Source organism: Carettochelys insculpta, chromosome 3 (genome assembly GCF_033958435.1).
Source record: "Carettochelys insculpta isolate YL-2023 chromosome 3, ASM3395843v1, whole genome shotgun sequence".
Lineage (NCBI taxonomy): Eukaryota > Metazoa > Chordata > Testudines > Carettochelyidae > Carettochelys > Carettochelys insculpta.
This window is the reverse complement of record NC_134139.1, coordinates 32,626,828-32,652,519: the sequence shown is the minus strand read 5'-3', so window position 1 is coordinate 32,652,519 and position 25,692 is coordinate 32,626,828. Positions and strand designations below refer to the sequence as shown.

The 25,692-nt window shown below is 40.2% G+C and overlaps 1 protein-coding gene across 8 annotated transcripts in view; it reads left to right on the top strand.

The window, feature by feature from the left end:
- The window catches only part of TRERF1 (transcriptional regulating factor 1), a 150,474-nt gene that overhangs the window by 120,007 nt on the left and 4,775 nt on the right, over positions 1–25,692 (top strand). For 5 of the 8 annotated variants that reach the window (XM_074989584.1, XM_074989583.1, XM_074989585.1 and 2 more), the window contains 11 exons: positions 3,262–4,925; positions 5,507–5,556; positions 6,303–6,453; positions 7,363–7,611; positions 10,163–10,532; positions 12,888–12,954; positions 15,469–15,608; positions 15,903–16,006; positions 18,078–18,153; positions 23,639–23,727; positions 25,239–25,352. In XM_074989584.1, coding sequence (XP_074845685.1) covers positions 3,504–4,925; positions 5,507–5,556; positions 6,303–6,453; positions 7,363–7,611; positions 10,163–10,532; positions 12,888–12,954; positions 15,469–15,608; positions 15,903–16,006; positions 18,078–18,153; positions 23,639–23,727; positions 25,239–25,352 — 2,832 coding nt within the window. In that variant the 5' untranslated portion in view covers positions 3,262–3,503. The remainder of the gene's footprint in view (positions 1–3,261; positions 4,926–5,506; positions 5,557–6,302; positions 6,454–7,362; positions 7,612–10,162; positions 10,533–12,887; positions 12,955–15,468; positions 15,609–15,902; positions 16,007–18,077; positions 18,154–23,638; positions 23,728–25,238; positions 25,353–25,692) is intronic. The other 3 variants (XM_074989588.1, XM_074989591.1, XM_074989590.1) reach the window with 3 other exon arrangements.

Here is a 25,692-nt window from a genome sequence, read left to right as displayed (position 1 = left end):
AAAAGAGTATTTGTCACCTCAGAAAATTAACAGGCATGAGGATTCTTACAGTATGCAACACAAACCAGTGCTATTAATAAACAGAGAGAGCTGCCTTAATTGTGTTTTATACTATATACAGCAAAAATACCATTCATTCTCCTATTCTCTCTGTTATAGAAGCACTTGCAAATTGCTCCATGTTTAGGCATTAGTGAGACACACATGCCTGTTTTTCTCTAAAAGTAAATAGCTTATAGGTGTAAAAATGCAGCATGTTTATGCCATTTGCATATTCTATATAGGTTTGGTTTTGTTTCTCTTCCTAATTTTTAATATGAAGTCTTCGAAACTTCTTTGTGGCTGACATCTCTCCTTGGCATAAGTATTTGATAGTACAGAAAAAAAAAATAAAGTCTGTTAACCAAAATTTGATTTGGTTGTGTATTTGGTGACTGGTGCTCCAGCAGATCAGGTATGTGGGAAGAACTACTGAATTTAGAGGGGTTGTTAGCGTTATTTGTCAGAACTGTAAATGTACGTGCCCCTGGTTGCTGATGGAGAATGTTTCTGTGCAATGTTCACAAACCTTCTGAGCAGTGGTGCACATGCTCACAGTCTTGTCCATCCAACAGAAGCCATGTTTTTCCTCAGATGTCATTCTACCATGGAGAGGGCTCTATTGGCTGCACCTGGCACAAGAGTGTTTGTACAGCATTAGTAAACTTTGTATGCTGTTCATGTGCAGCTGGTGATGGTTCATCAGCACCTGCACTTCTGTCCCCTTGGTTCAGACTCCTCCTCCTCCAAGCATTAAATGCTGAATTATTCATACACAGTCTTTGGCGGGGAGCAGTTAAGTTAGGGAGAAGAAAGGACTGAGGGACACAGTTCAAGCTGGAGTATACAGGTAATGTCTTTAGATGTCTGTATGTAGTAGCTGCTCCAACTGCTTCAGAACAAATTCCTGTGTTTTGTGTATGTAGAGAGAGCGTGTGATGGTTCCATTCCATAAAATGTTTTTGTTTTTCTTAAAAGTTGTATCCAAAATTGTGGAAACACTTGTAAATCAGTTAATTTACAGTGAATTACAGTAAACAAGGATGGAAGATAAATGAGAGCTTTCAGGATGGACCGGTCTATTAAAATATTAAGTAATAGAGAGAAAGCCGTGCTAGTCTATATATTATCAAAACAAAAAAGCAGTAAAGTAGCACTTTAAAGGCTAACAAAATAATTAATTAGGTGAGCTTTGTGGGACAGACCTACTCCTTCAGACCATAGCCGTACCAGAATAGACTCAATATTTAAGGCACAGGGAACCAAAAAACAGTAATCAAGGTTGACAGATCAGAAGGAAAGTTATGAAGGCGAGCAAATCAGAGAGTTGGGGGGAGAGTCAAGAATTAGATTAAGCCAAGTATGCAAAAGAGCCCCTATAATGACCCAGAAAACTCGCATTCTGGTTCAAACACATTAACAAACACATTAAACAAATGGCAAACAAACGAACAAACACGTTAACATGTGGTTTGAACCGGGATGGGAATTTTCTGAGTCACTATAGGGGCTCTTTTGCATATTTGGCTTAATCTAATTCTTGACTCCTTGCCCCTCTACTCTCTGATTTGCTCACCTTCATAATTTTTTTTTCTGATTTGTCAACCTTGATTACTATTTTTGGTTCTCTGTGCCTTAAATTTTGAGTCTGTTCTGGTCTGGCTATGGTCTGAAGAAGTGGGTCTGTCCCACGAAAGCTCACCTAAAAAATTATTTTGTTAGCCTTTAAAGTGCTACTTGACTTTTTTTTTTTTATTAAAATATTAAGGTGTTTGTGGACAACAGAGAAAAGGGGAGAGAGCAGAGAAATTTAGAACTTGGTACTTGCTGTGTGCGCTACATGAAGTTGCTTGTGACAGTGTGTACTGTTACCGCTTCATGATTTGGCTAGCTTGATTTGTTTTAGCAGTTACTGAAAGCCATATAGAATATGAGTAAATGGTTCTGTGTACACAGAGGTGATTAGTGTAACCACTCTTGTGATTTTATTTTCACTTTAACAAACACACTAGCCTTGCATAATATGCCCCTGTGACAGTCATTCCAATAGCAGACTTGTTCTTCCTTCCATGCCTCCCTAATGTTAGTAAAGCTAATATGGAATAAAATGTTCCCTCACGTTGTTGTATGGTGAGTTTGAGCCATTATTAATCCTGAATCTGTTTCAGAATCAGAATCCATTGAATTATACTGAACCCCATTTTCCCACATCCCTACAACTCATTGCTGGTGCATAGAGTGTGTCTACACTACCTCCCTACTTTGAACGGAGGCTGGTAAGTAGGGTGTCGGGAGATTATTAACGAAGTGCTGCTCTGCATATGCAGGACTTCATTAAGCTAATTCTCCCCTGTGGCAACTTCAAAGGGTTAAATTTCGAAGTGCCAGCTTGCATGTAGCTGTGGCTGATCTGCCGGTACTTCAAAGTGCCTGGACAACTTCGAAGTCCCTTTACTTAAATTTTGAGTCTCTTTACAAAATTTTGAGGAGTAAAGGGACTTCAAAGTTGCCCAGGCACTTTGAAGTACCGGTGGGTTAGCCGTGGCTACATGCAAGCTGGCACTTTGAAGTTGCCGTGGGGGGAGAATTAGCTTAATGAAGTGCTGCATATTCAGCTCAGTACTTCATTAATAATCTCGCGACACCTACTTACCATCCTCCCCTCAAAGTAGGGAGATGGTGTCAACAAGCCCCTAGATTCTAAGCCATCGCTTCCTTTCGGCTGTGTTATCAGACATGGTAGAGCTATTTCTGATATCTGCAGGAGTTTGTGACGTAGCATGTACTATGCTTGTATCAGCTGTCTCTGACTAGCAATTGAGAACACCAAAAACTAGCTTCTTCCTCATTTTATCTCTGGTTAAAAACAGTACTGGAGTATTTAGATATGTACAGCTAAAAGTGTGTCTGTCTTTCTGTGTGGAATGCTATTACAGCTGTTCAATTCAGGATGGATTGCTTTTAGATCAAGGTGATTTAAATCATGATTTAAATAAATACATGAATAAAAGTAATTGATTTAAACAAGTTACTAAAAATGCTAAGACTGACTGTGCTTAATGTGCTCTTAATTTTGGAGTCGGCCCCATTGAATGTACTGGAATTTCTGTTTTTTTGAGAACACAAGTATGGAATGGGTTCCCTAGTGAAATCTGAGTTCTGCTGAAGGAAACTGCAAAAGTTTTGTTGACTGCACTAAACTATTTCTTTTGTACTTCACAGGTATCTGGCATAGTGAATCTGGTTTTGTTCAAGATTTGTGTTTTGGTCTTTTTGAAGATGTGAAGCAACATCATTCTGAAATTGGAATTGCCAACAAACCAGAAGGAATTAATCTTTGTAGTGTAAATGAACAAGCTGAATAATATCAGATTCTAGCTTTTTTTTTGTTTTACTTGGAATATCTCAGGGTCTACAAGTTTATGGTTTTTGTGCCTGTAAAGTCAAGATAGAGGTGACCTAAAATGGGGGATCAGCAATTATACAAACCTAACCACACTGCCAACAGCGGTGAGAATTTGTATTACCAACCACACCAAATGAACTCTCTCACCCCTTTAAATCACACCTATGGAACATCAGGCATGGATGCTTCTCAGGCCTCTCCCCTCTCTCCCCAGTTCTCCCAGGATTCAAGAGACAGCGTAGCTTTGAATGTAGGTTCAAAAAACATTGGATCAGCGGACTCCTCTCGACAAACAAGTTGGACACATTCTGGCTCAGGAAACCATGTCCCCATAAGGAACAATCTGAATAATCAGAATGCAATGTGGAGCCCATTAGGGCAGAGTGAATCTGTTGATGGCTACCAATATTCCTATTCTCAACCCAACGAACTTCGGTCACAAAAAGTTACTAGTGGAGTTTTACATAAATTGGACTCTTTTACCCAAGTATTTGCTAATCAAAATTTAAGAATTCAAGTAAACAATATGGCTCAGGTCTTGCATACTCAGTCTTCAGTGATGGACAATGCCAGTGATAGTGCACTTAGGCAGCTGCTGTCTCAGAAGCCTGCTGTTGAGCAACAATCTGTAACTTCCACTGTGCAAAGATATCAGCAGGGGCCACAGCAAGTACATCAGAATTTTGCAAGCACTCAACAAAAGCAGCAAATGCAAGTCATGCAGCACCCACAGCAGTTGTATTATGATTATCAGCAACATTTATCCCAAATACAAATGCATTCTGCACTGCAACAAGGACAGCCACATGTGCAGCAAATCCAACCTCAACAACTGTTGCCGCAACAGATACACCAGTTGCAGCAGACTCAATATTATATGCAGCAGCAGCCACAGCAGGGACAGCAGAGGGGGTCAATGCAAGAGATCCAGCAGCATCAACAAAGTCGGCAGCAACAACAGAGGCAGTGTCCAATGCAAATAGCTCAGTATTATCAAACGCAACCAGTTATGCAGCAACTACAGTTGCAACAGCAGCAGCAGCAACAGATGCAACTGCAACTTCCTTCATATCATAGAGATCCTGATCCCAAAGCAGTGCATGAAACACACCAGTTCTCGCAGGATCAGGCTCATCCTGTACAGCTCATACAGTTGGGAACAATGCCTCAGTATTTCTATCAAGATCCACAGCAGCAGTATAGGCATTTGTATTCACAAAGTATACTGCAGCAGCAGCAGCAGCAACAGCAACAAGAAGACACAGATCAACAAAAGCAATACCAGAATGACAACAGGTCTCAACCTCTAATGAACTCCCACGTTGGCCTGAGTGTGGCAGAGGCAGTAGAAGATACTACACACCAGGAAATTAATTCTGTAGGTAACACTGGTACCCACAGAACTCTTTTAACACCACTGGGTATCCATCTCAATAGCAAAGGGTCCCAGCAAGAGTCTCCTGGTGCTGTTTGGTCTCAGGTATGTACTTGCATTCATACAGGCCTCATTGAATAATGACTGTGCTTCACACAAAGGAAACAATTGCAGGGGACTCACTGAGTCAAGGCATGGGCATAGGTGAAACATTTCAAGGGACTGGAAATGGGTCTTTCACCTGTAAGTCATTGATTTTGCTTTAGGTTGAGTGATATTCATTGGCCTGTTTTAAAATGAGTTGGCAGTGTCAGTCCAGTTCCTGATGGGCCAATATTTCAAGCTCCAAAAATGCTATCGTATATGTCGCTAATTTGCAGCCTCTCTGGTAGTCTTCCCAGAAATACCAAGGACATGGAGAGGCTGTTATTCTGTCACATAATCAGTGCTGCGGAGCACGTTGGCAGGTAAGCGTAAGGCAGTTTGGAGAGGCATCAGTCAGTGGTATACTCGTTTTGTGGATAAATGTAGGATGGCATTTGCCAGGGCTGTCAATTATCAAAGCCTTTTATCATTTGCTGCATTGACATAAAATGTGAAAGTAATTTAAAAATAAGAACAAAGCTGTTAAGACTTCTTATTTTGCTAGTCCTTGAAAAATATTTTTCTTTTTCCCCTTCTGCTAGCAGATTCAACTATCAGATGGCAGACTGCAGCCACTGTCCCCTGAACCAAGGTATTATGAGTTTGATGTAGATTTCTTACTTGGTGAAAGTATTTTATGGTTATTTATAAATTAGTACTGCAATTGAATAAAGGTGTTCTCAGCTGATCTTGAAAAGTGTTGTGGGAAGTATAACAGGTAAGGTTGTATACATGAAATATAAACAAGTGCAATCTCTGTAGCAATAAATTCAAATTATTTTGGAGCGTTCTTTTTCTTTAAAATGAGTGAAGGCAGGGAACAGCATGCATCTAATGCTGCTCTCATTCATTCAGTGGATCATTGCTATATTGTTTAGATTTCCATTTTTGGCAGCAAATTTCAGCAAGAAAGCCATTAGTTATTCTTAAGGCCCATCAGTACTATGAGGATAATCACATGCTAGCACAATTGTCTGTCACAGTTAATGGCATTTATGTCTGTCATTCTCCTTGTTATTGCTAGATGGGTAGGGAAACATGAGTCATTTGAAGTACAGTTCTGGTCCTAGCCCATATTGGTGGACCACATCTTGAGAGAGTCCTGTTTACCACTTCCTTTCCCCTTTAGTTTGGGAATGGGTAGGCTAGGCTATAGCACAGACAGCTTTCTGTATATGTCCTAGTTTCTTTGCTTACCTACCTGATAGAAGTGCTTTATGGTTAAATTACAATTGAATTACAAATTGCTTTTGAAATCCTCAGATAAAAGGCTCTTAGTGAAAGGGAATATCTGACATCTGGCAAACTGATTTCTCCTTTATCTTCCTGTATAAACAGTGGCCCAAACAAAGGAATATTTCCTGAGAGATCCCATATAAAGAGCAAGCTAACATGTTCAATATGCTTGAAGGAATTTAAGAGTTTACCAGCCCTTAATGGTCACATGAGATCACATGGAGGAGTAAGAGCATCTCCTAGTCTTAAACAGGTAGCAGTTCATTTTACTTTGATATTTGTTTCTCTTCTTTTCATGTTGATGTTTGCTGCTTGCTTTGCTTTTCTGTCAGCATACTTTTTTTCCTATTTTTGTTTCAGTTCCGCTATCTTCTAGCTTAATGGAAATACTTATAGTTCTGTTTATACATAGGTCAAGAGCCTTGCTTTAAGGTAACTGTCAGAGGGGAGAAAAGACAGTTTTGTGCTTGTTTTTGTAATGAATAAAGAAGCCCTACAAATATTTATCAAGTTTTATTTTACTACTTAATGCACTAAAAATGTCAGGATTGGGAAATCTTGTCTTCCTTATTTTTAGCTGGGCTCCTTGGGTGATAGACATATGTTGGAAATGTTTTCAAGACTTAATTGAAAGAGAAGAAGAGTTGAATCTTGAACAGAGAGCTTTTCTGCCAAGTGTTCAATTAAACTGATCTTTACAAAAAACAAACATAAAATGAGTTTAATTGACCTGACTAAAAATAACTTATTTTCTCAGGATGTGTTGCCTTGATATCTCTGATGGCATAATCGTATTCTTATGTTGTCTGTTTTCTCCAGATTAGACAAGATCTGAATTTAGGTTTTTTTGCAAAGAAATCTTTTTGCTGCCTTGGTTCAGCATAAAGAAGGAATGTAAAGAGCACAAATGTATTTTTTCCTCTTGGAAGTTCATCTTTAAAAATGTTACGTGGTTCTTTAGCACTGAGGCTGAATCCTATGTATAAGTCACAATTATCTGGCCGGTTATATGCAGTTTGAGAAGTGGTGCTACTGTTTGTTTCACACCACAGCCATCTCTTTCAAGACCATAATGAATACATTTTCATACCATTTTAATAGTCTGTAAATCCAGTGGGAACCCTCTCTGACTGAGGCTGAAAGCCTGTAATTGTCTGTACAGGATGAAGGAGAGAAACTGCCACAACAGCAGCCGCCTAAAGAGGTGGATAACCTCGCGCCTATCGTCATGCCTGTTTCTGTCCCTGTAAAGCTTCTGTCACCTGAGCCCAGTGTGCAGCCCTCTACCAACAGTACCACAGTCAAAGACAAGCCTGCCAATTCTGTGTCAGATGATGAGATGCCAGTTCTTATGAAGATGACTTATTCTCCACCGTGCAGTCCAAAAGTGTCTACCCCCTGCTCATCTTCTGTGAGTGCTGCCCTTCTTGCTACTAACTGTGCTGTGATGCTTTTTAAATCCCTTTGGTTTTAGTGCAGTTACATTTTAAAATATGTGTACTCTGGGATACTTTAATAAATCAGCATGGCTTACACCTAACAAACCAAAGGTAAAGGCCTGTACTATCTTGTCAGTTATTCCTCTTCTGCCATCCAGGAATATTAATTTAATTTTTAGTGGAAGATCTATACTAAGAAATAAAACAAGCTGTTTGAAATGTTAGTGCAGGGATTTTCTGTCCCACTAAAACAAAGGGATTTATTACCTTCCACCCTTTTCCTATTTGTGCTTCTTTGTGTTTGCTTTGTTGCTTAAATGCAGCAGGTACTTTCTTGCTGTTCTGAAGTAAAATATATTTGGGTATCATTTTTGCAGTAGATAAAATAGCATCTTATATTTGTTAGTAAACCTGTGTGGTCTAACTAAAACTAGCCACAAAATGTTACCTACCCACAAGCACGTACAATGAGATCATCTTTTTTTCTTTTCCCCACTTCAGCATATATCTTAACTATGTGTTAAAACATTGGGATGACTTAAACCTAAAAGAAAAAATGATGAAGATGATTAATACTTGCTGGCTTTCTTGAGTTGAGTGGCTTAGTTTGGGGAGAATGTGAACAGTCATCGATGATTTCTAATGATATTTGTGAATTTATTACACACGTACATATTCTCACTCACGCACAAACTCTCTTGTTTTAAAAATGAATTTCCCTCCTTCTCTTTCTTTAAGTTAGTACAGACTTCCATCTTTCCTAGTAACACTAAGTCAGCATCTCAGCATTCATTGATAGCTCAGCAGTACAGTTTTTCTTTCTAATCTCCTTAGAGAGGAATGAGGTGGTATAGCTGAGGCCTTCAGTGTGCTCCGTGCAGATTCTGGGCCAGATGTGTAGGGTTCTGTATGCACATTTACCACTCTTGTGAATGCAGTTGTAGTGACTGAGTCTGCAAAGGTCAGTTAGATATCTGAATTGGCCACTTGTGCACTGATCTACGCATGATTGTTCATGCTGTCCTGTTTGTTACATGTTCAGATTATGAACACAGAATTCTGATCTCTGCTTTCATACACACAATAGGAGTGGAAATGTATTGGAGCAGTGAAGGCGATGCAGTTACTTAGGGTCTGTCTACGTGGGAGAGCTATTTTGGGATATCATTGGTATCTCAAAATATCTATTCGTGTCTGTGAAATGTACCTGTTAAGTTTTTCAAAATAACAGGCATGCTATTATGGCATCTCTGTAGTCCTCATTGCAGGAAGAGTAAGTGATCCTTCAAAGTAGCGCATTATTTTGACATTAAACAATGCCAAATGCCAAAATACCCTATTTCAAATAAGCTTGGAAAAAGATGGAGTGAAATAAAGTGGAGTGAAATAAGGCACTGGAACTAAATTGCCATGAACCATTGTTTTACATGCTGCGACATCACACTGAATATTAAATTAAGACTCTCATATTCTTGGCCTCATAGCTCAGAATTAGCTCTCTAATTCCGTGAACTTCCAGAGACTGTTCCTTGGATGAATGCTGAATGCTTTCTCTAGTACTATATGGAAACCTAAATATTTAACACTGGGACACAATGGAATGACTAATTACTATTCAGTTCATTTTACTGTGCACTGCTGTTGCCAGGTGTTTAGTTTAATTTTGTTTGCATTCAAAAAGAATTCATTAAAAAATCCTAACTTTATAAATCAATCTTTGAGCCCTTTCATTGTAAGGCTTGAAACACAATGGCTGCATGTACACTAGCAAGTTATTTTGAAAGATTTTTCAAAAGAATGGGGTTCTTTCAAAGTATCCCATGGAGCGTCTACACACAAAAAGTGTTCTTTCAAAAGTAAATTGAAAGAATGTTGTGCTCTTTTTGAAATCACTCTTCCTTTCCCATTTAAGGAAGAGCGCCCCCTTTCGAAAGCTTCTTTGGAAAGAAAGCATGTGTAGACACTCTGCAGGTCCTTTTTTCAAAAGAGCGGTCCTCATGGGGCCTGATTTTTCAATCCCTGGCTTGTTCTTTTGAAAGAGCAGAGGCTCTGTGGGCACTCTCTTTCGAAAGAGCAGGTCGCTATTTTGATTTGCTTTTTTGTGTGTGGACGCTCTCTTTCGAAAGAGCTTCTTTTGGAAGAGATCTTCCGGAGGAGTTTTTTTGAAAGATCTCTGTAGTGTAGGTGTAGCCAATGTGATTGAAGCAAAACAGTTACTGTTCCTTAGAATAACAGAAATCCCCTCACCCTAAGGTCGTTAATGTCCTCTGTCTTAGGAGTGCCAACTAGTACCAATTATGATGTTGGTCTTTGGTCACAAGGGCACCTGTTGATCCTTTAAAAAAAAAAAAAAAAAAAAAAAGACTGAAAGTGTCAGCCTTATTCCATATAGGGCCCTGAATGACTGTTAGTTACTAACAGCTTTCCTGTCATTGATGTTACCATTGGCTTTTGGAAATTGTATTTAATGTAACCCAAATGAGTCGTAGCTCCATATTTGAATACTATGTAAATTTCATTTAGGAACTTAGCGGAAAACAGCATCAAAGTGCTGCAAAATTGGAAGAAGACTTCAAACCCCTGCAGGACAAGAAAAAATATCGACATAGACCTGAGCCACTCTTCATACCTCCTCCTTCCTTCAACTTCAGTGCATCCTACTCAGGAGCTACGCTGTATCAAAGCCAGCTTCGCTCTCCCCGCATACTAGGAGACCATCTCCTAAACAGGACACTTGAGTTTCCTCCCTATACCCCACCACCTATGCTTAGCCCAGTACGTCACGGATCTGGTCTCTTCAGCAGCGTTATCACATCATCTCACAATGCATCTCACCCCCAGCTGCCACTTACTCCTCTGACGCCTACTCCACGGGTGCTCCTATGTCGATCCAGTAAGTATTTTATCTAATATATCACTTTCTCTGACCCCAAATTCACATCTTACATAAAATACTGTTATATTATATTCCCTGTGTGCTTTCTGTTTTGGAATAATCATCTTGGGAGAAGGACAAGACACACACACACAAACTACTGTTACTTTTCCTGTTCAACAAAGTCTGTTTTTACAGGTATGTACGTCTCTTCTAGATTTTATAGGGTTGGGTTGAAACCAGGAAACAGGTAATTTTCAAATGGAATATCAGAACATATTTATTTCAAAGGACACAGTGTTCATGACTGAAGGGGAGCCTCTTCAAGTGAGGCAAGGGTGCCACCTGTTTTGGGATTTGATAGCTGTTTGGCTTAAGCATTTACTCAGTTCAGGTGAAGAAATGTTTGATTATAACATCATTCTACAGGATTGCCATTTTAATTTTTTTGTTTAAAGCCCATCATACATCTGCCAAGATACTGTTATCTAAATTTTTATGTGGTATATGCATAGAAAACGTGTATGGGTTATAAGCCATATTAGCTAGGCTGGGAGAGTCTGTCCAATGTAGAAGTCACATCTTATGTAACTTAAAAATGGTTCCCTGTGTGTTAGAGAACTTAATCTGTGTTTTATTATAAATTAACTGTGCAAGCAAAATAATTCCTCAAAATTTCAGTAGGCACATTTCTGTTGATGTAATTTTGCAAAACCTATACATGATGTAGTTAGCAGTGTGGTTCAGGTGATAAGAATTAAGATTTTATTTACTGGATCATTACATTTATTCTGCAACCCAAAAGAAAAATAAGTATATTTTAAATTTTCTTGTGTCCTGGATCCCTAAAGATCCCCCCTCCTTGTTTTACAGCCACCAACTTCTGGTCAAAAACACTAGGTAATGCACCCTTCATACTCCATCAGCAGTCTTCCATTATCTGGACATGTTGCTGTTAACGCTCTTTCCTCTCCTACTATATTCCCATCTTCTGCACATTATTGATCCCCTTGGCTACATTTACACTAGCCCCAAACTTCGAAATGGCAACGCAAATGGCCATTTCGAAGTTTACTAATGAAGCGCTGAAATGCATATTCAGCGCTTCATTAGCATGCGGGCGGCCGCGGCACTTTGAAATTGACACGTCTCACCGCCACGTGGCTCGTCCCGACGGGGCTCCTTTTTGAAAGGACCTCGCCAACTTCGAAGTCCCCTTATTCCCATGAGCAGATGGGAATAAGGGGACTTCAAAGTAGGCAGGGTCCTTTCGAAAAGGAGCCCTGTCGGGACGAGCCACGTGGCGGTGAGACGTGTCAATTTCGAAGTGCCGCGGCCGCCCGCATGCTAATGAAGCGCTGAATATGCATTTCAGCGCTTCATTAGTAAACTTCGAAATGGCCATTTGCGTTGCCATTTCGAAGTTTGGGGCTAGTGTAGACACGGCCCTTAATAGTGTAAGAATTTGACTGCTAGCTTTCTCAAACTGTCAGAATGAATGAGTAAAGTTGTCTCTTTGATTTGTTCTCTGGTAGGCCCTGAATTCCAATTTATGAAGTTGTTTTGTTGCCTGTCCTAGTCCCATGTCCTGCAAGCTCTCTTCTCACTTCCTGCTCTTTCTAGGTGATCAGAGCTTGATTTTGGCCTTATCCTAATTCTAACAAGTAGTCCAGAACCGGGTGAAACTCGTCTTAAACTCTATTCCTTAGTTTGTTCAAAGATGCAGTAACACTGTGACAGATGACCTGGATTTTGAGGAATTGGTTGTGGTGGGTTTTTTTTTTTGTTTTTTATTTTTTATTTTTGTTTCTTGTAATTATGTTGTTTCACTGATTTGCAGCATCACTGCTACAGAGCTATAAATATATTCTCGGTGCTTTATTATCAGAATGTTAGTACATATTATTTGACCCATAGTTTATGATTTAAACAAGTCATAGGACAATAGATCAATTAAAAGAGTCTGTGGGATTATTACTGAGAAGGGAAATAGAAGAATTGATGGGAGGAGGAACTTGGAGGAGGTGAGTGTGGGTTTAGCATATTATAACAGGAGACCCAGTGAGGAGATGGGTGATAGGATGGTAAAAGGTACAAAGCTAACATGTACAACCAAGCATGTAGATTATAAAGGAAAATCTAAAACAAATCACAGCTGTCATCAGTGTGGAAATTGGTGCTATTGAAAATTGCAGCTATGCCCAGACAAACTGGACTTGGTTTCTTAGGGCTCTGGTACATTCATGCCAATGCACCGGCTATAACCTGATGTTTCTGTTGATTTTTTGGGGATAGTGAAGGACCAAAATTGATGTGCTAGTTAAGAAAATAGCTGTTTAAATGGAGAATATCAAATCTGTGTTTCTGTTTCAGATAGTATTGATGGAAGCAGCATTCCAGTGACTCCAGGCCCTGGGGAACAGACTGTTGATATAGAACCGTAAGAAAAATTTATTAATGTGTATCACTTTACAACCTACTTCAGCCAACTTCACCGTTTCTCACCTAGAGAATGTGGGCTCATATATTTTGAACAATGCAGGTAATACCATATTTCTTGGCTGGAGACACTCAAGATTGGACCCGTGTAAACACTGGCCTAGCTCACTGTCAGCAGAAAGCCTGCCAAAGGCGAGATTGTGGCAGTGCAAACCAGCCATGGCTTCTCTTACACAGGGGAGAGCTACAAAGGGCCAATAAGGTCACAAAAGTAACGTGCTGGCTGGAAAAGTGTATCACCCTGGCATTCCAGCAGCATGTTGACTCATTACTTCCCTTGGAGCTCTCCTGTGGAAGGTGTTAAACTTCCCTTCCCCTGGTGTGATATCAAGAGAGGACAGACAGTATTATCACTGCCAGTTCTCTGCTGAGATGTGTCATCTCCTACTGGACAAGAGGTATAACTGACCTGCATCTGGCCTATTCTCTATACAGTAATGATATCCATCATTTCTACCTCTCTTTAAGACCTGTTTGGTGTCCAATTAAATTATGTTGAAACTGGGCACAGCTCTTTTATTAAGTCTTTATAATACAGCATTTGCCTCAGTGATGATAGAGTTCATTGAATATTATGTTGTAAGAATGTCTGGCACAATTTCATGTCATGCTATTATGACTGTGGCTACATCTACACGTGAACCCTACATCGAAGTAGCCTATTTCGATGTGGCGACATCAAAATAGGCTATTTCGATGAATAACGTCTACACGTCCTCCAGGGCTGGCAACGTCGATGTTCAACATCGACGTTGCGCAGCACCACATCGAAATAGGCGTAGCGAGGGAACGTCTACACGCCAAAGTAGCACACATCGAAATAAGGGTGCCAGGCACAGCTGCAGACAGGGTCACAGGGCGGACTCAACAGCAAGCCGCTCCCTTAAAGGGCCCCTCCCAGACACAGTTGCACTAAACAACACAAGATCCACAGAGCCGACAACTGGTTGCAGACCCTGTGCATGCAGCATGGATCCCCAGCTGCAGCAGCAGCAGCCAGAAGCCCTGGGCTAAGGGCTGCTGCCCACGGTGACCATAGAGCCCCGCAGGGGCTGGAGAGAGAGCGTCTCTCAACCCCTCAGCTGATGGCCGCCATGGCGGACCCCGCTATTTCGAAGTTGCGGGACGCGCAACGACTACACGGTCCCTACTTTGACGTTGAACGTCGAAGTAGGGTGCTATTCTCATCCCCTCATGGGGTTAGCGGCTTTGACGTCTCGCCGCCTAACGTCGATGTTAACATCGAAATAGCGTCCAACACGTGTAGCCGTGACGGGCGCTATTTCGAAGTTAGTGCCACTACTTCGAAGTAGCGTGCACGTGTAGACACGGCTTGTGTGACACAAGTACTTCTTGATTCCCACTAGTGGAGGGCACAGAGGTCCACAGGTGTACAGGGTTCCCCAGTCTTCACCAAAATAGATCATGCCAGTGGTCATAATAATTGCAAGATGTATCTGCTGATAGTATGTCAGGAGTTGTGTATCTATGCTAAAAATTATGTCTTTCAGACCTTGGAGTTAAAAACTGGTCAGAGATAGCGTGCAGGCAAATTCTTCCAAGCGGGAGACACTTATCTCCCTGACTGGCCATTGCATATTGAATTAAGTGCTACTGAATAGAATGTGAGTGCTGCAGGAAAAAACAAAAACAGCAGGGATTGTCCTGCTAATAAATAAAGACATTGAACTTATGGGAGTACAACTGGGGTGTGAAAGTACAGGTGTCATCTTTCAGGCTGTGAAGACAAGCTGCCGGTGGGCTTGATCTAATGAAAGGGTGGTGACAGACATCGTGGTTTAAAGCACTGGGGGGAAAGAACTTGGATTCTTCTGTCCCGTAGGAGATGGGAATATCTTATAAATTTAAGTTTAGGCCTTAGCAGGCATGTTATAAGTTTGTTTCAGATATTCTTTGATATCATTTGAATCTCTGCTCTTTGATAATAAACATGTTCTCATTTTTACTGAAAAAAGATATTTTGTAACTTACAACATGCCTGCTAAGGCCTAAACTTAAATTTATAAGCTATTCTCATCTCCTATATATGCTGTGCGTTAAGTGGGTGGTGACCATGAGTTTAACTAGTAACCTGTGTGCTATTCCTTTGAGAGTAGTGAATCTGTGAATTTTGTGAGTATTTGATGGAACAAGGACTGGGCGCTCCAGAGGAATGCTTGGACATTGGCTTATTATCTATTGCTTGCCTGCAGATGGACAGGGGAGCCCTAACAGGCTGATGAGAGAGTACTTATCTGTCTGTGATCTAGGCTGTCAGAGACCTGACTCTTGGCAGGTACAGACAGGGCTTATTCATGTTGAGGAGGCCTCACAACTCTGGATATTCCTGGGGACTGTCCCAGCTGTGTAATTGTTTTTGTGGCATAAAACAAAAGGCAATATTACTCCTCTTTTTTCTATAAATCATGTACTTGGAATCTCTATTTCTTTACAGACATATCAATATTGGATCAAGATTCCAGGCTGATATTCCTGAACTACAAGACCGATCATCAGTGAGGAAAGATACGCATAAGGCAACTTTGGTTTGGAAACCATGGCCAGAACTGGAAAACAAAGTCTTCCAACAAAGAGGTAGTGTATTTTGCCATTTGAAATTTTTTTCAGTAAACACTATGTCCACTGTAGAAATCTCCACTTATTTCTCATTCTCTAATTTTTTTTTTATTTTGAAAAGGTTATTTCAATATTTGATGCATTTGAGAAATTGTTACAGAAAAGTACAGTGCAAACACTAAAAAACTATGTGGATTTCAGAATGAAAACTTTACACTGTGTTGTGTTTGAGTTGGCTTTACAGAATCCTTGGTTTTCGGTTTCTGGCTGTCATGTTGCAGTATTTAATGGGACCTCTTTTATTTCTCACAGTGGAAGACCTCTTAAATATGTGCTGTTCAAGTGTGTTACCTGGTGGAGGAACTAATTCAGAATATGCATTGCACTCCCTCTTTGAGTCCAAAGGGGATATTATGGTAAGACAAGAAACCTTAAACAAAGGTTTCCTTCTCCTTGGGGAAATGAAGGTTATTTGCTTGTAATGATAGTTCTTTGAGATGATTTTGCACATTCCCACTTTTGCACCACCTCCTTCAGCTTACAGATAGCACTTTCTCCAAGCAGTGTCTTTTAGAGCTCACATATGCCCCCTCCAATGTATCCATTTCCTCAGTGTCTCCAAATATGAGGATGAGCTACATAAGATAGTACTGCACCCTTTAGGGCCTCAGTTCCTGCCACAGCCAATCCAGAGAAACCACAGGAAGACTTTTTGAGAAAGAAGGGAAGGTGGACAGGAAGTGGGAATGTATAGAATAGTCTTGAAGAACTCTGGTTATGAGTAACCTTCATTCTTTCTTTGAGCAGTTTTGCATATCCCCATTTGTGGGTAACTTCAGCAAGTAGTACTGAAAACTAAAAAGGAGGGAAGCAGAGTCCTAATTAAAGAAGTGAAGCAATGATGTACCAAATTTATTAGCCACTCTTGAAGCAGATCCAAAATACTATGTTCAGTTAAGGGTAAGGTTGCACTTCCAAGTAGTAGCCATACAAAGTTCTCCAGCAGGAAGACATTTAAGGCAAGCAAAAGATGCTGCCACGTCCCTAGTAAAATTAGATCTGACAATAGAAGCACTGGGACTGCTGCCAACTTGTAACCTTTAATGATGCATTTTAACCCATCTAGAAATCATTTTAGTAGACACTCTATGGCCCATACAGGCTTTAGCAGAAGAAACAAATAATCTAGATGACTTCCTAATCTTAGTTCTATTAAAATAATATACTAAAACCCTTCTGGCATCTAAAAGATGTAATGCAGATTGTCTTCTATTAGTATGTGACTTTGAGGGAAAAAAATGGTAAATTAGTATATTGGCAGATACTGTTTTTAGAAGGAATCTGAGATCAGGCCTAAGAAACACTTGGTTCATATAAAAATAGTAAACAGCAGAGCAGCCATCAAATATACAGTTCACTTATCCGACTGGCTGATGTTATACCAATAACAACAGTTTTAACAGTTACCATATTTGAACTGTCAAAAAAGAGGACACCCCTGAGAGGCAGTATATCTCTATCAGTATCTAACAACTCACATTGTAAGTGGGAATACGCAGAACCATTCTAAGAGGAATAACAGGTTTTTGGAATGCCTTTAGATTTTGTCACATGAAAGACCTTTCAGATAGCTTGGCAGTTGTGCCATGAACCTGCACTATCACCATGCTGATGGCTGACCACTTCCTTTCATTCTTAATAAATTATATATCAAGGCAGAGCCTCTCTACATGTTTTTATACTCTTTGGATAACTATTGTCACTCAGTCCTTGCCTTTGTATATTTTAAGACTACCATATAAATTATTCTCCTGGCCTGATATCTTCATTCAACAAAGAGAGCCACCCGACTCAGTGTCCTGCCATCTTGTGTGAAACCTTGTCAATCTGTGTTTAATTGTCCAGAATTCTAGTATGTTACTGCTTCCTGTTCTCGTGTGAGTAATTCACTGAAAGAACAGTTTGGGAATGGTGGTGCTATAGTAGCATCCAAGGGGCTGTACAAACAAATAGAAAGATAAAGTTCCTCCCCGGATCATTTACCATCTAATTTAAGGCCAGATGCTGCCAGCATAGGTAACAGTCATGAGGAGAAAATGGAAAACCGTGGATGAGGGGAACCATAGAACAGTGACTCAGTTACCAAGTCCAGATGTTTACATACACGCATTGATCCAAATAAATGGTATTGTTTGTTTTTTGTTTTTTTAAAATTAAAGAATATCCTCTACAGCTGGGGGCACCTCAGCATGGCCACCTTTAGTTGATTGGTTATTGGTAACTTCTTGTAGAAGATGAAGCATAAGTGGATTTTGGAGAGTAATTTGATGATGATTTTAGTATAAAGCAGTAGAAAATAAACCCTGTTGATGCTGAATCTAGTCACCTACTATAACGCTTGTTAAATTTGTTCTGTGAAGAGTTATAAATGGTTAATAAGTGAGGGTTTTATGTTTTGTTCTGTTCTTTTGCATGTGTACTTTATAGGTTGCCCTGGAAATGCTGCTATTGAGGAAGCCAGTAAGGTTGAAATGTCATCCAATGGCAAATTACCATTATGCTGGTAAGTTTATAAAGAATCTGTGGTGTGTTTATATTTATAAAGAGTACGCATAATGCACACATAATCTTGAGTAAAATGAAAGCTAAAAATCACCTGATTCTTTTATTCTGTTCTTTTTATTTAACATAACAGAGGTTTTTCTCTCTTTGGCATAGTTTCTGGTCAGGTTTTTGTGTCAGAGACATAGCCATGTTAGTCAGTATCTTCAGGAACAACAAGAAGTCCTGTGGGACCTTCTAAACTAACAGATACTTTGGAGCATAATCTTTCGTGGGCAAAGACCCACTTCGTCAGATGCATGAGTGTGGGGAGCAGGGGTACAGAGGAGTATTTGTGGGGGGGGTCCCAGTAAAAGGGAGGGTCAGAGCTGACAAGGTCTATACAGTCATGGTGGAAATGGCCCATTATCAGTAGTATACATCGAGAGGAGAAAAAAACAAGTCAGATCAGTCAGGGGGGATGTTGCCCATTGTCAGATTCTAATGTGGAGGTGTGAACTTCCAGAGCAGAGAAACTGCTTTTGTAAGGGTCTAATCACTCCCATCTCTCTCTAATACTTGGTTGATGGAGTCAAATTTGCAAATGACTTGCAGCTCAGAGATTTCTCTCTCCATTTTATTTTTGAAATTTTTTTGTTGTGGGACTGCTACTTTTGAATCTGTTACTGAGTGTCCAAGGTGATTGAAGTGTTCTCCTACAGGTTTATGTATATTACCGTTCCTAATGTCTGATTTATGTCCATTTATTCTTTTACATAGAGACTGTCCAGTTTGGCCAATGTAAATTGCAGTAGGGCATTGCTGACACATGATGACATATATTATATTAGTAGATGTGCAGGTAAAGGAGCCCCTGATGGTATGGTTGATGTTAGGTCCTGTGATGATACTGCTGGTGCAGATATGTGAGTAGATATAGTGTAGATCTGTGAGCAGGTTTCTGTAACCAGACAGTACTTGGCTACACTAATACTACCTTGCTTTGTTATTTCATGTCATGCAAAAAAGATATGATGAAATAAAACTGTATTGATTTGGTATAATTACATGTAAGTTATGGCTGGTGCACAACATAAAGATTCCAGATAAAGAGTTGATGCCACAAAAAACATCTGTAGCATCTAGAAATATACTTTCCTATAGCTAAAAGGTACAATTCTTAATGATAGAAAGATGTACTTTCAGATTGTAAGAATATTCTTTCCTTCTTTTTAAGATTTCTTTTATACATCTCTACTAAGAAGACATAAACAGTTTTGGCTAATTTCTGTCATTAGTTCAGATCCAAAACTCCCTATGGAAATAGCAGTTCTGTGTAGAACTGTGATGGCTGTATCTGTCCCTGGTATTGAAATACAGATGACAAATGAGCGTGCAATCCTATGTACTGCTCTGCATCTTCTGATTCAGAAATTTAAATGGTGAAATTCAAAAACATCCTGAAGTAACCTTAAAAAAAGACGACTTATCTGTATCAATTTCCGATGGAAATTCTTGTAATTTATGTTAATGATCTAGCTTGTTTTGTAACTTTGGGTTGGTCCCTTAGCCTCTTTATATCACTGTACAGTTTTTGCGATGCTTACACATTTGTAAGGATCTTGATGGTCATTGCATAAAAAGTGCAAAATTCACCTTAGAGTATAATTCTTGCAAGTGTTTTCTTGGCACTGAATTCATAATCATTGTTTGCATATATCTAGCCTGAAACAAACGATGTAGCCCTTCTACTTTACCATATATCATGGGAGTCTCATCTTAATTATAATTTGGAAATAATTTGTGAAACATATATCCTGGCCAACCATTTAGATTTATCTATTTTTACTAAAGGATAAGAACCATAGGTGGGACGGGTCCCTTCTCACCCCACCACCTAACATCTCATGTCTAACAACTGCTCCTGCAAAGAGGACCCGGGTTCTATAGTAAGATTTCTCGTCTGTACATAGCCATTGTTTCCACCTTGTAATAAAAAGAAGCAATCCAAAAAAATCTCTGATACCCAAATAGCCAAAATGTGCAAGTCCAGATTCTGATTTCCAGTCAGAGCATTTTCTGCTTCTGAGAAAGTGCAGAGGGGGTCAAATTTTGTCTGTGGCGACCCAGTGGAGAATTCACTTGACAGAGGATCACCTCCCCACAGCCTCCCTAGCCCCCCTACACTCTTAGCGTAGCACTCCGCTGCTGCCTCTGTTGGGTGGCTGGATGTCTCCCCTTCGGAGAAGTGGTGCTTGGCTGGTTGGGAGGCAGCAGTGGAGCGCCATACAGTGAGTGCTGGCGAGGCACGGAGGCTGTGGAGAGGTGAGGTCTGTGGGCCGGAGTGGTGGTGGGGGGAGGAGGCACAGGCAGTTGGATGGGGACAGAGGAGAGAAGGGCAGACCCCCATGTGGCCGGAGGTGGTGGTCCATATTTCCAAAAAAGCGCATGCATGCAAACACAAATTCCTGCATATGAGCTTGGTCATATGAGCATACAGATTTCTTACTGCAGGAAATCAATCTAACTGCAAGAATTAGTTGAATTCAAACTTGACACCGTTAGTGGAATTTGGGTTAATAGTTCGTATGCTTTGATTGCCACCCCAACATATAAATGTCATTTATCACAGCTCCTCGGTGTGTATGTGTACATTAAAACTCATCTAGATGAAAACAAAACATAATAATTACTCATGAGGGTGCAAAGAATTCTCCAAATGTGAAATATCCATAATTCCATTCAAAATATATTTCAGGCAAAAGAGCGAGTATGTGGGCTTTCAACTGTGCTTCAAAAGTCAGACATCAGACAAATGAGAGAAGAAACTCTGAAATTTTAGGGGTCCTCACCCTCCCACCAAGAATGATAGACATTATAAATTGAGAGTATTATCAGTGACCCTCCAGTTTGTTTGTTTTAGAGACAGCCCCTCTTTCTGTACCTTCAGCTGTTAGAATGTGACAGAAAAAGGTGGTTTCTAAGGCTACATCCACACTACAGGAATCTGTCAACAGAAGTTACTTCCGGAAGATATCTTCCAATAAAACTTCTGCTAACAGATTGCGGCCACGCACAAAAGCAGATTGCTCTGTTGACAGAGAGCAGCCAGACTGCCCAGCCCCTCTCTTGACAGAACAGCTAACCAGAAGCTCAGCAGACAGGCCTGTCCATTGTCCTGGAAGCTCTGTCTGTCTGTCAACAGGGCCCTCCACCCCGAGAGCATTCACACTGGCTTTCTGTCCACAGATTCTTCCTGGGGAGATGGCAGAATGCTGCTGACAGAAGTGCTGCATTCTGTCGATTTACAGTCAACAGAACACATTTTAGAGTGGACACTCTGCAAGTTTTGTCGCTAAAACTCTCTAGTGTAGACGTAGCCTAAGACAGCCAGGACCCAAAACACAAGCTCTGTTACAGTCCTTTGAACTGTACTGGGATTTTGTTTGTTGGGCGCACAGCTCTGCTGTAGTCTCACTGTAGGAATGGATAATAGAGAGAGAGAGAGAGACCACATGAAACAGCAGTGTGCTTCTGTCTGTGGGTAAACATCCAATGCATATGGTTTGGTTTTTGAATGTAGGCCAAGTATCATGTTACATGTCCCTCCTGCTATGCATGTAGTGGGTCTGAACTGGCCAACTAAAATGGTTGACTCTGACCCAGTGCCCCCTCACTTGCAGAAGGGATTTACTGTCTGTTACTGTCAAAAGGGATTTACTGCAGTGACATATCCTCAATATACAAATACACAAGAGTATAGGATGAATAGTAACAGTGAGAAAGTCGTGCTAGTCTATATACTATCAAAACACTTAATAAATTATTTTGTTAGTCTTTAAAGTGCTACTGGACTGCTTTTTTGTTTTTATAGGATGAATAGTTGAAATATAAAGCCCTGATTTTAAAACTGATCCATATTCCAAGGTCTCAGTTCTTTCTTACTGCATTGCAGATCCTTCTGTATGCACTCTATATTTCCCACGGCTAGCAAGTACAAAGTCAGTTTCCCAGCAACCAGAGTTAAAAACAGCTTTTCTCGTTACTTTTCCAACTGAGTCTTTATCCTAGTTAATTAGGCTGCTTTAATTAACCCTACTACTCATATTAGGACCCCTGCTGATAATGCCACAACTTTCAGGAAACTTCCTTAGATGTACAGTAAATTAACTCTCAGTTCATTGTAATAATTCATAAGAAAAGCAAAGACAAATTAAGCAGTTTGCTGAAGCTAATGCTTAAGAATCTTTTTAAAAGCTTTAAAACGGCACAGTTTTGAGAAAAACAGTTTGAGTCATAACACGTGGCAGTTTTCATATCAAGATCTTAAAAAAATCAGTAACAGATAACTAAGGTTCTCTGCATTCCACTGAGATAAATATTACTCCCATTTTAACAGGTGAATAAAGTGAGGCACAGAAAGGTGGAGTAGTAAATTTGCACAAGAGCAGACCAGGTAAATAGGCAGAGAGACCTGGAGTGCCTAGGATGATGATGAAGTCAGTCCCATTCTGTAAGGGCCATACAGAAAGATTTCCTATAAACCTAAATGGAAATTGCTAATACTGCTTTCTCCCTCATGCCAGAAATGCTTTCAGTCAGCAAGAGAATAATACTACTGCAGAGAAGCAAAATGCTGTTTGTTTTCATAATGGGAGATATGTGCCTTTGGCCTACTCTTTTCAGCGAATAACAGCTGAGGCACTCTTCTATGATATAGAATGTCATAGGAGGTACAGGAGCAAATTGGCAAGTAGAGTAAAATGAAATTGAAAAGCAATAAAAACGTAAAGTTGATAAAAGGCTGTATATTTTTACACAAGACATAATTGGTCCATGAAGCTCTGTGCTACGGGATGGCAGAACTTTAATAGGTTCCAGAAGAGGGTGAGCCATATCTCTCTCTCTCTCTCACTCACTTTGGGTAATAAACCATCCACTAATAGAACAGGGAAGCAACTTCTGACTTGGGCAGACTATTCCATATCTGGCCACCGAGAGGATTCTTGCACCTTTCTCCGAAACATGCAGTCGCTGTCCACTTGCAGACAAAATATTTCTGTGATCTAGAAGAGCAGCTCCTGTGTCCCTGTTTTGACTAACACCACTAAGGATTTTAATGGAAGGACCAACTCGTTTTGAGGGGTTCATACTTGATTTCAACACTGATTAATGAAAATTTATTTTTACTGGGCAGTAAAGTACATTAACAGTAGTAATACTTGGCAGTGATAGATCACCATCCAGACATCTCAAAGCACTTTGCAGTCATAGACACACAATGCTCCTATGAAATAGTTAAATACCATGCCCATTTTGAAGATGGAGGGGACTGAATCACAGAGAAGAAATTTGTTCAGGATCACACAATAAATTTGTGCCATAGCAGGTATTGCAAGCAAGCAGTCTGGACTTTCAGTGTCCTGCTCTGACCGACTCGTATGAATAAAGATAGAGGAAGCTAGCAATTAGAAGACAAACTATGTTTAATATTTCATTTGTTTTAGGATCTGACATGTGGACACCTCTAGAAAGAAGACTGTTTAACAAAGCATTGTCCACTTACAGCAAAGATTTTATTTTTGTACAAAAAATGGTAAGTAGGCGTTTGTTTTAGTGTGTTTATAATCTTTTGCTCATTATTTCATAGAACCATGGAAGATTAGGGCTGTGAGAGACCCTCGGGAGGTTGGGTTTTTTTTGGTTTTTTTGGGCCACATTCCATTTGAATCTGTACTTCTGCTCTTCACCCTTTAGTGATCGGCTGATGTACTGCATTCACAGAACCAATGGAAGTTAGAGGGATTACATAATGAATGAAGACTTCAGCTCACCCTGTGTGTATGTGTGTGCATGTGTAGCACCAGTAGACCTTGGAATTTAGTTATTTTTAAAGTAGCAATTAACTCCACCATGCATTCTCCAAGTCCTGTTTTTAAACCATTTAAATCTGTGTGACTCTCAGAAGCCTGAACGTTTGAGCCCTGCAAATATGCAGGTATCCACTTTATAGCCATTGGCCGTTTCTGCAGATAGCAGTGCAGCTGCTCTGACAGTAAAAGTGGGCAGGCTGCTGTGAGGAACCAAAGTGTAGATTCTCCACATGGGTGAGGGCAGGTGGAGGGTCCACAGCTACACATGGGCTCCCCACAGCTGCCCATATGGCTCTTCCTGGCCATGAATCAGAGAGGGAGATGTCTCAGAGTCTCGATCTGGCCCCCCTGCAAGTCTGCAGGTTGCAGATTAGATGCAGATAAAGGGGCCCCCAACCTGTCTAATGTAATCCAAACTGACCAAAATTTTGATTATGTTCATATGGTGGGGGGGGGCCTTTGGGCACATCTGCAAAAATAAGTATGTAGACACACACATAAAAACAGTAACCTATTTCAACATTTTTAATGAGATGGATGAGCCTGAGACCCAGAAGCCTATTGTGCTGCACCCTCTCTTATGAAATGTCATGCCCCACTCAAGGGGGTCCACGCCCCACTTTGTACACCCATCCTAGAGAATTGGATGTCAGCTGATTGTCAGTGTCATGTGACTGAGTTTGTGTATCTCTATGTAGTAGCTGTTTACGGTCAGATCATGAAATTATGGTACTAGATCACAGTGGCTGATGAAGCACCACACTTTTGTGGTACATGTTTCTGGTATTCTACCCCAAAGAGGGAAAGCTGGGAGGATGACATCTGTCTGGGGACAGAGCTGAGGCATTTCAGTTGTCATTTTCCATGCTCAAAATGTTTAGGTTTGTGTAAGTAAAATCTAAATTCTCCATTTTCTGGCTTTTAATGATTGTTTCATTTGTGGGGAAGAAGGGTGATAAAAATCGCAATATTCTTCTGAGGATTCTGCTGTGTACTGTCAATCAACATTGTGGCGCTTTTGGTCTGGGAATAACTCCTGGGAATGTTGATAACGCAATCACATAAACTATGGTCCTGAGTTCAGTCTTGGACTAAAGAAATGAAAAATAACTGGGCTCTCAGAAATTGTGGTCAGTCAGTTTTCTGTGTTACGTTTTCCTGGACAGGTAAAAACAAAACAGCCTTATATAGTTTTTTGTTATTGGAATATTAGTTTTATGCCTTAATATTGTAGGTTAAGTCTAAGACTGTTGCACAGTGTGTGGAATACTACTACACTTGGAAGAAAATCATGCACCTGGGACGGAAACATAGAACACGTCTAGCAGAAATAAGAGATGAATTCCTGGTGAGTTTTAAAAAATAAATATGGAACTAACACTTGTAAAAATTCAATGTGTGGGGTGGGGGTGCATAGTGAAGTTTCATTCATTTGTCTGATGATGGAAAGTAAAATGTATTCAGGGTGCAAATATTTCTACAGCTGAATATCAAATTCTGTTCTAGTCACATCTGTGTCTTATGTATCTGGTTCTGCTGCTGGCAGACTGTAACAGAACAGTATGTGCAAACTTTTGTTGGTGCATTGGTGTGGGTGTGGATGTATGTGATTGGCACTGTAAATCTCAATGTATGAGAAGTTGGACCCTTACTATAGACCATAATCATCAGTCTTTTGAAAGGTAATT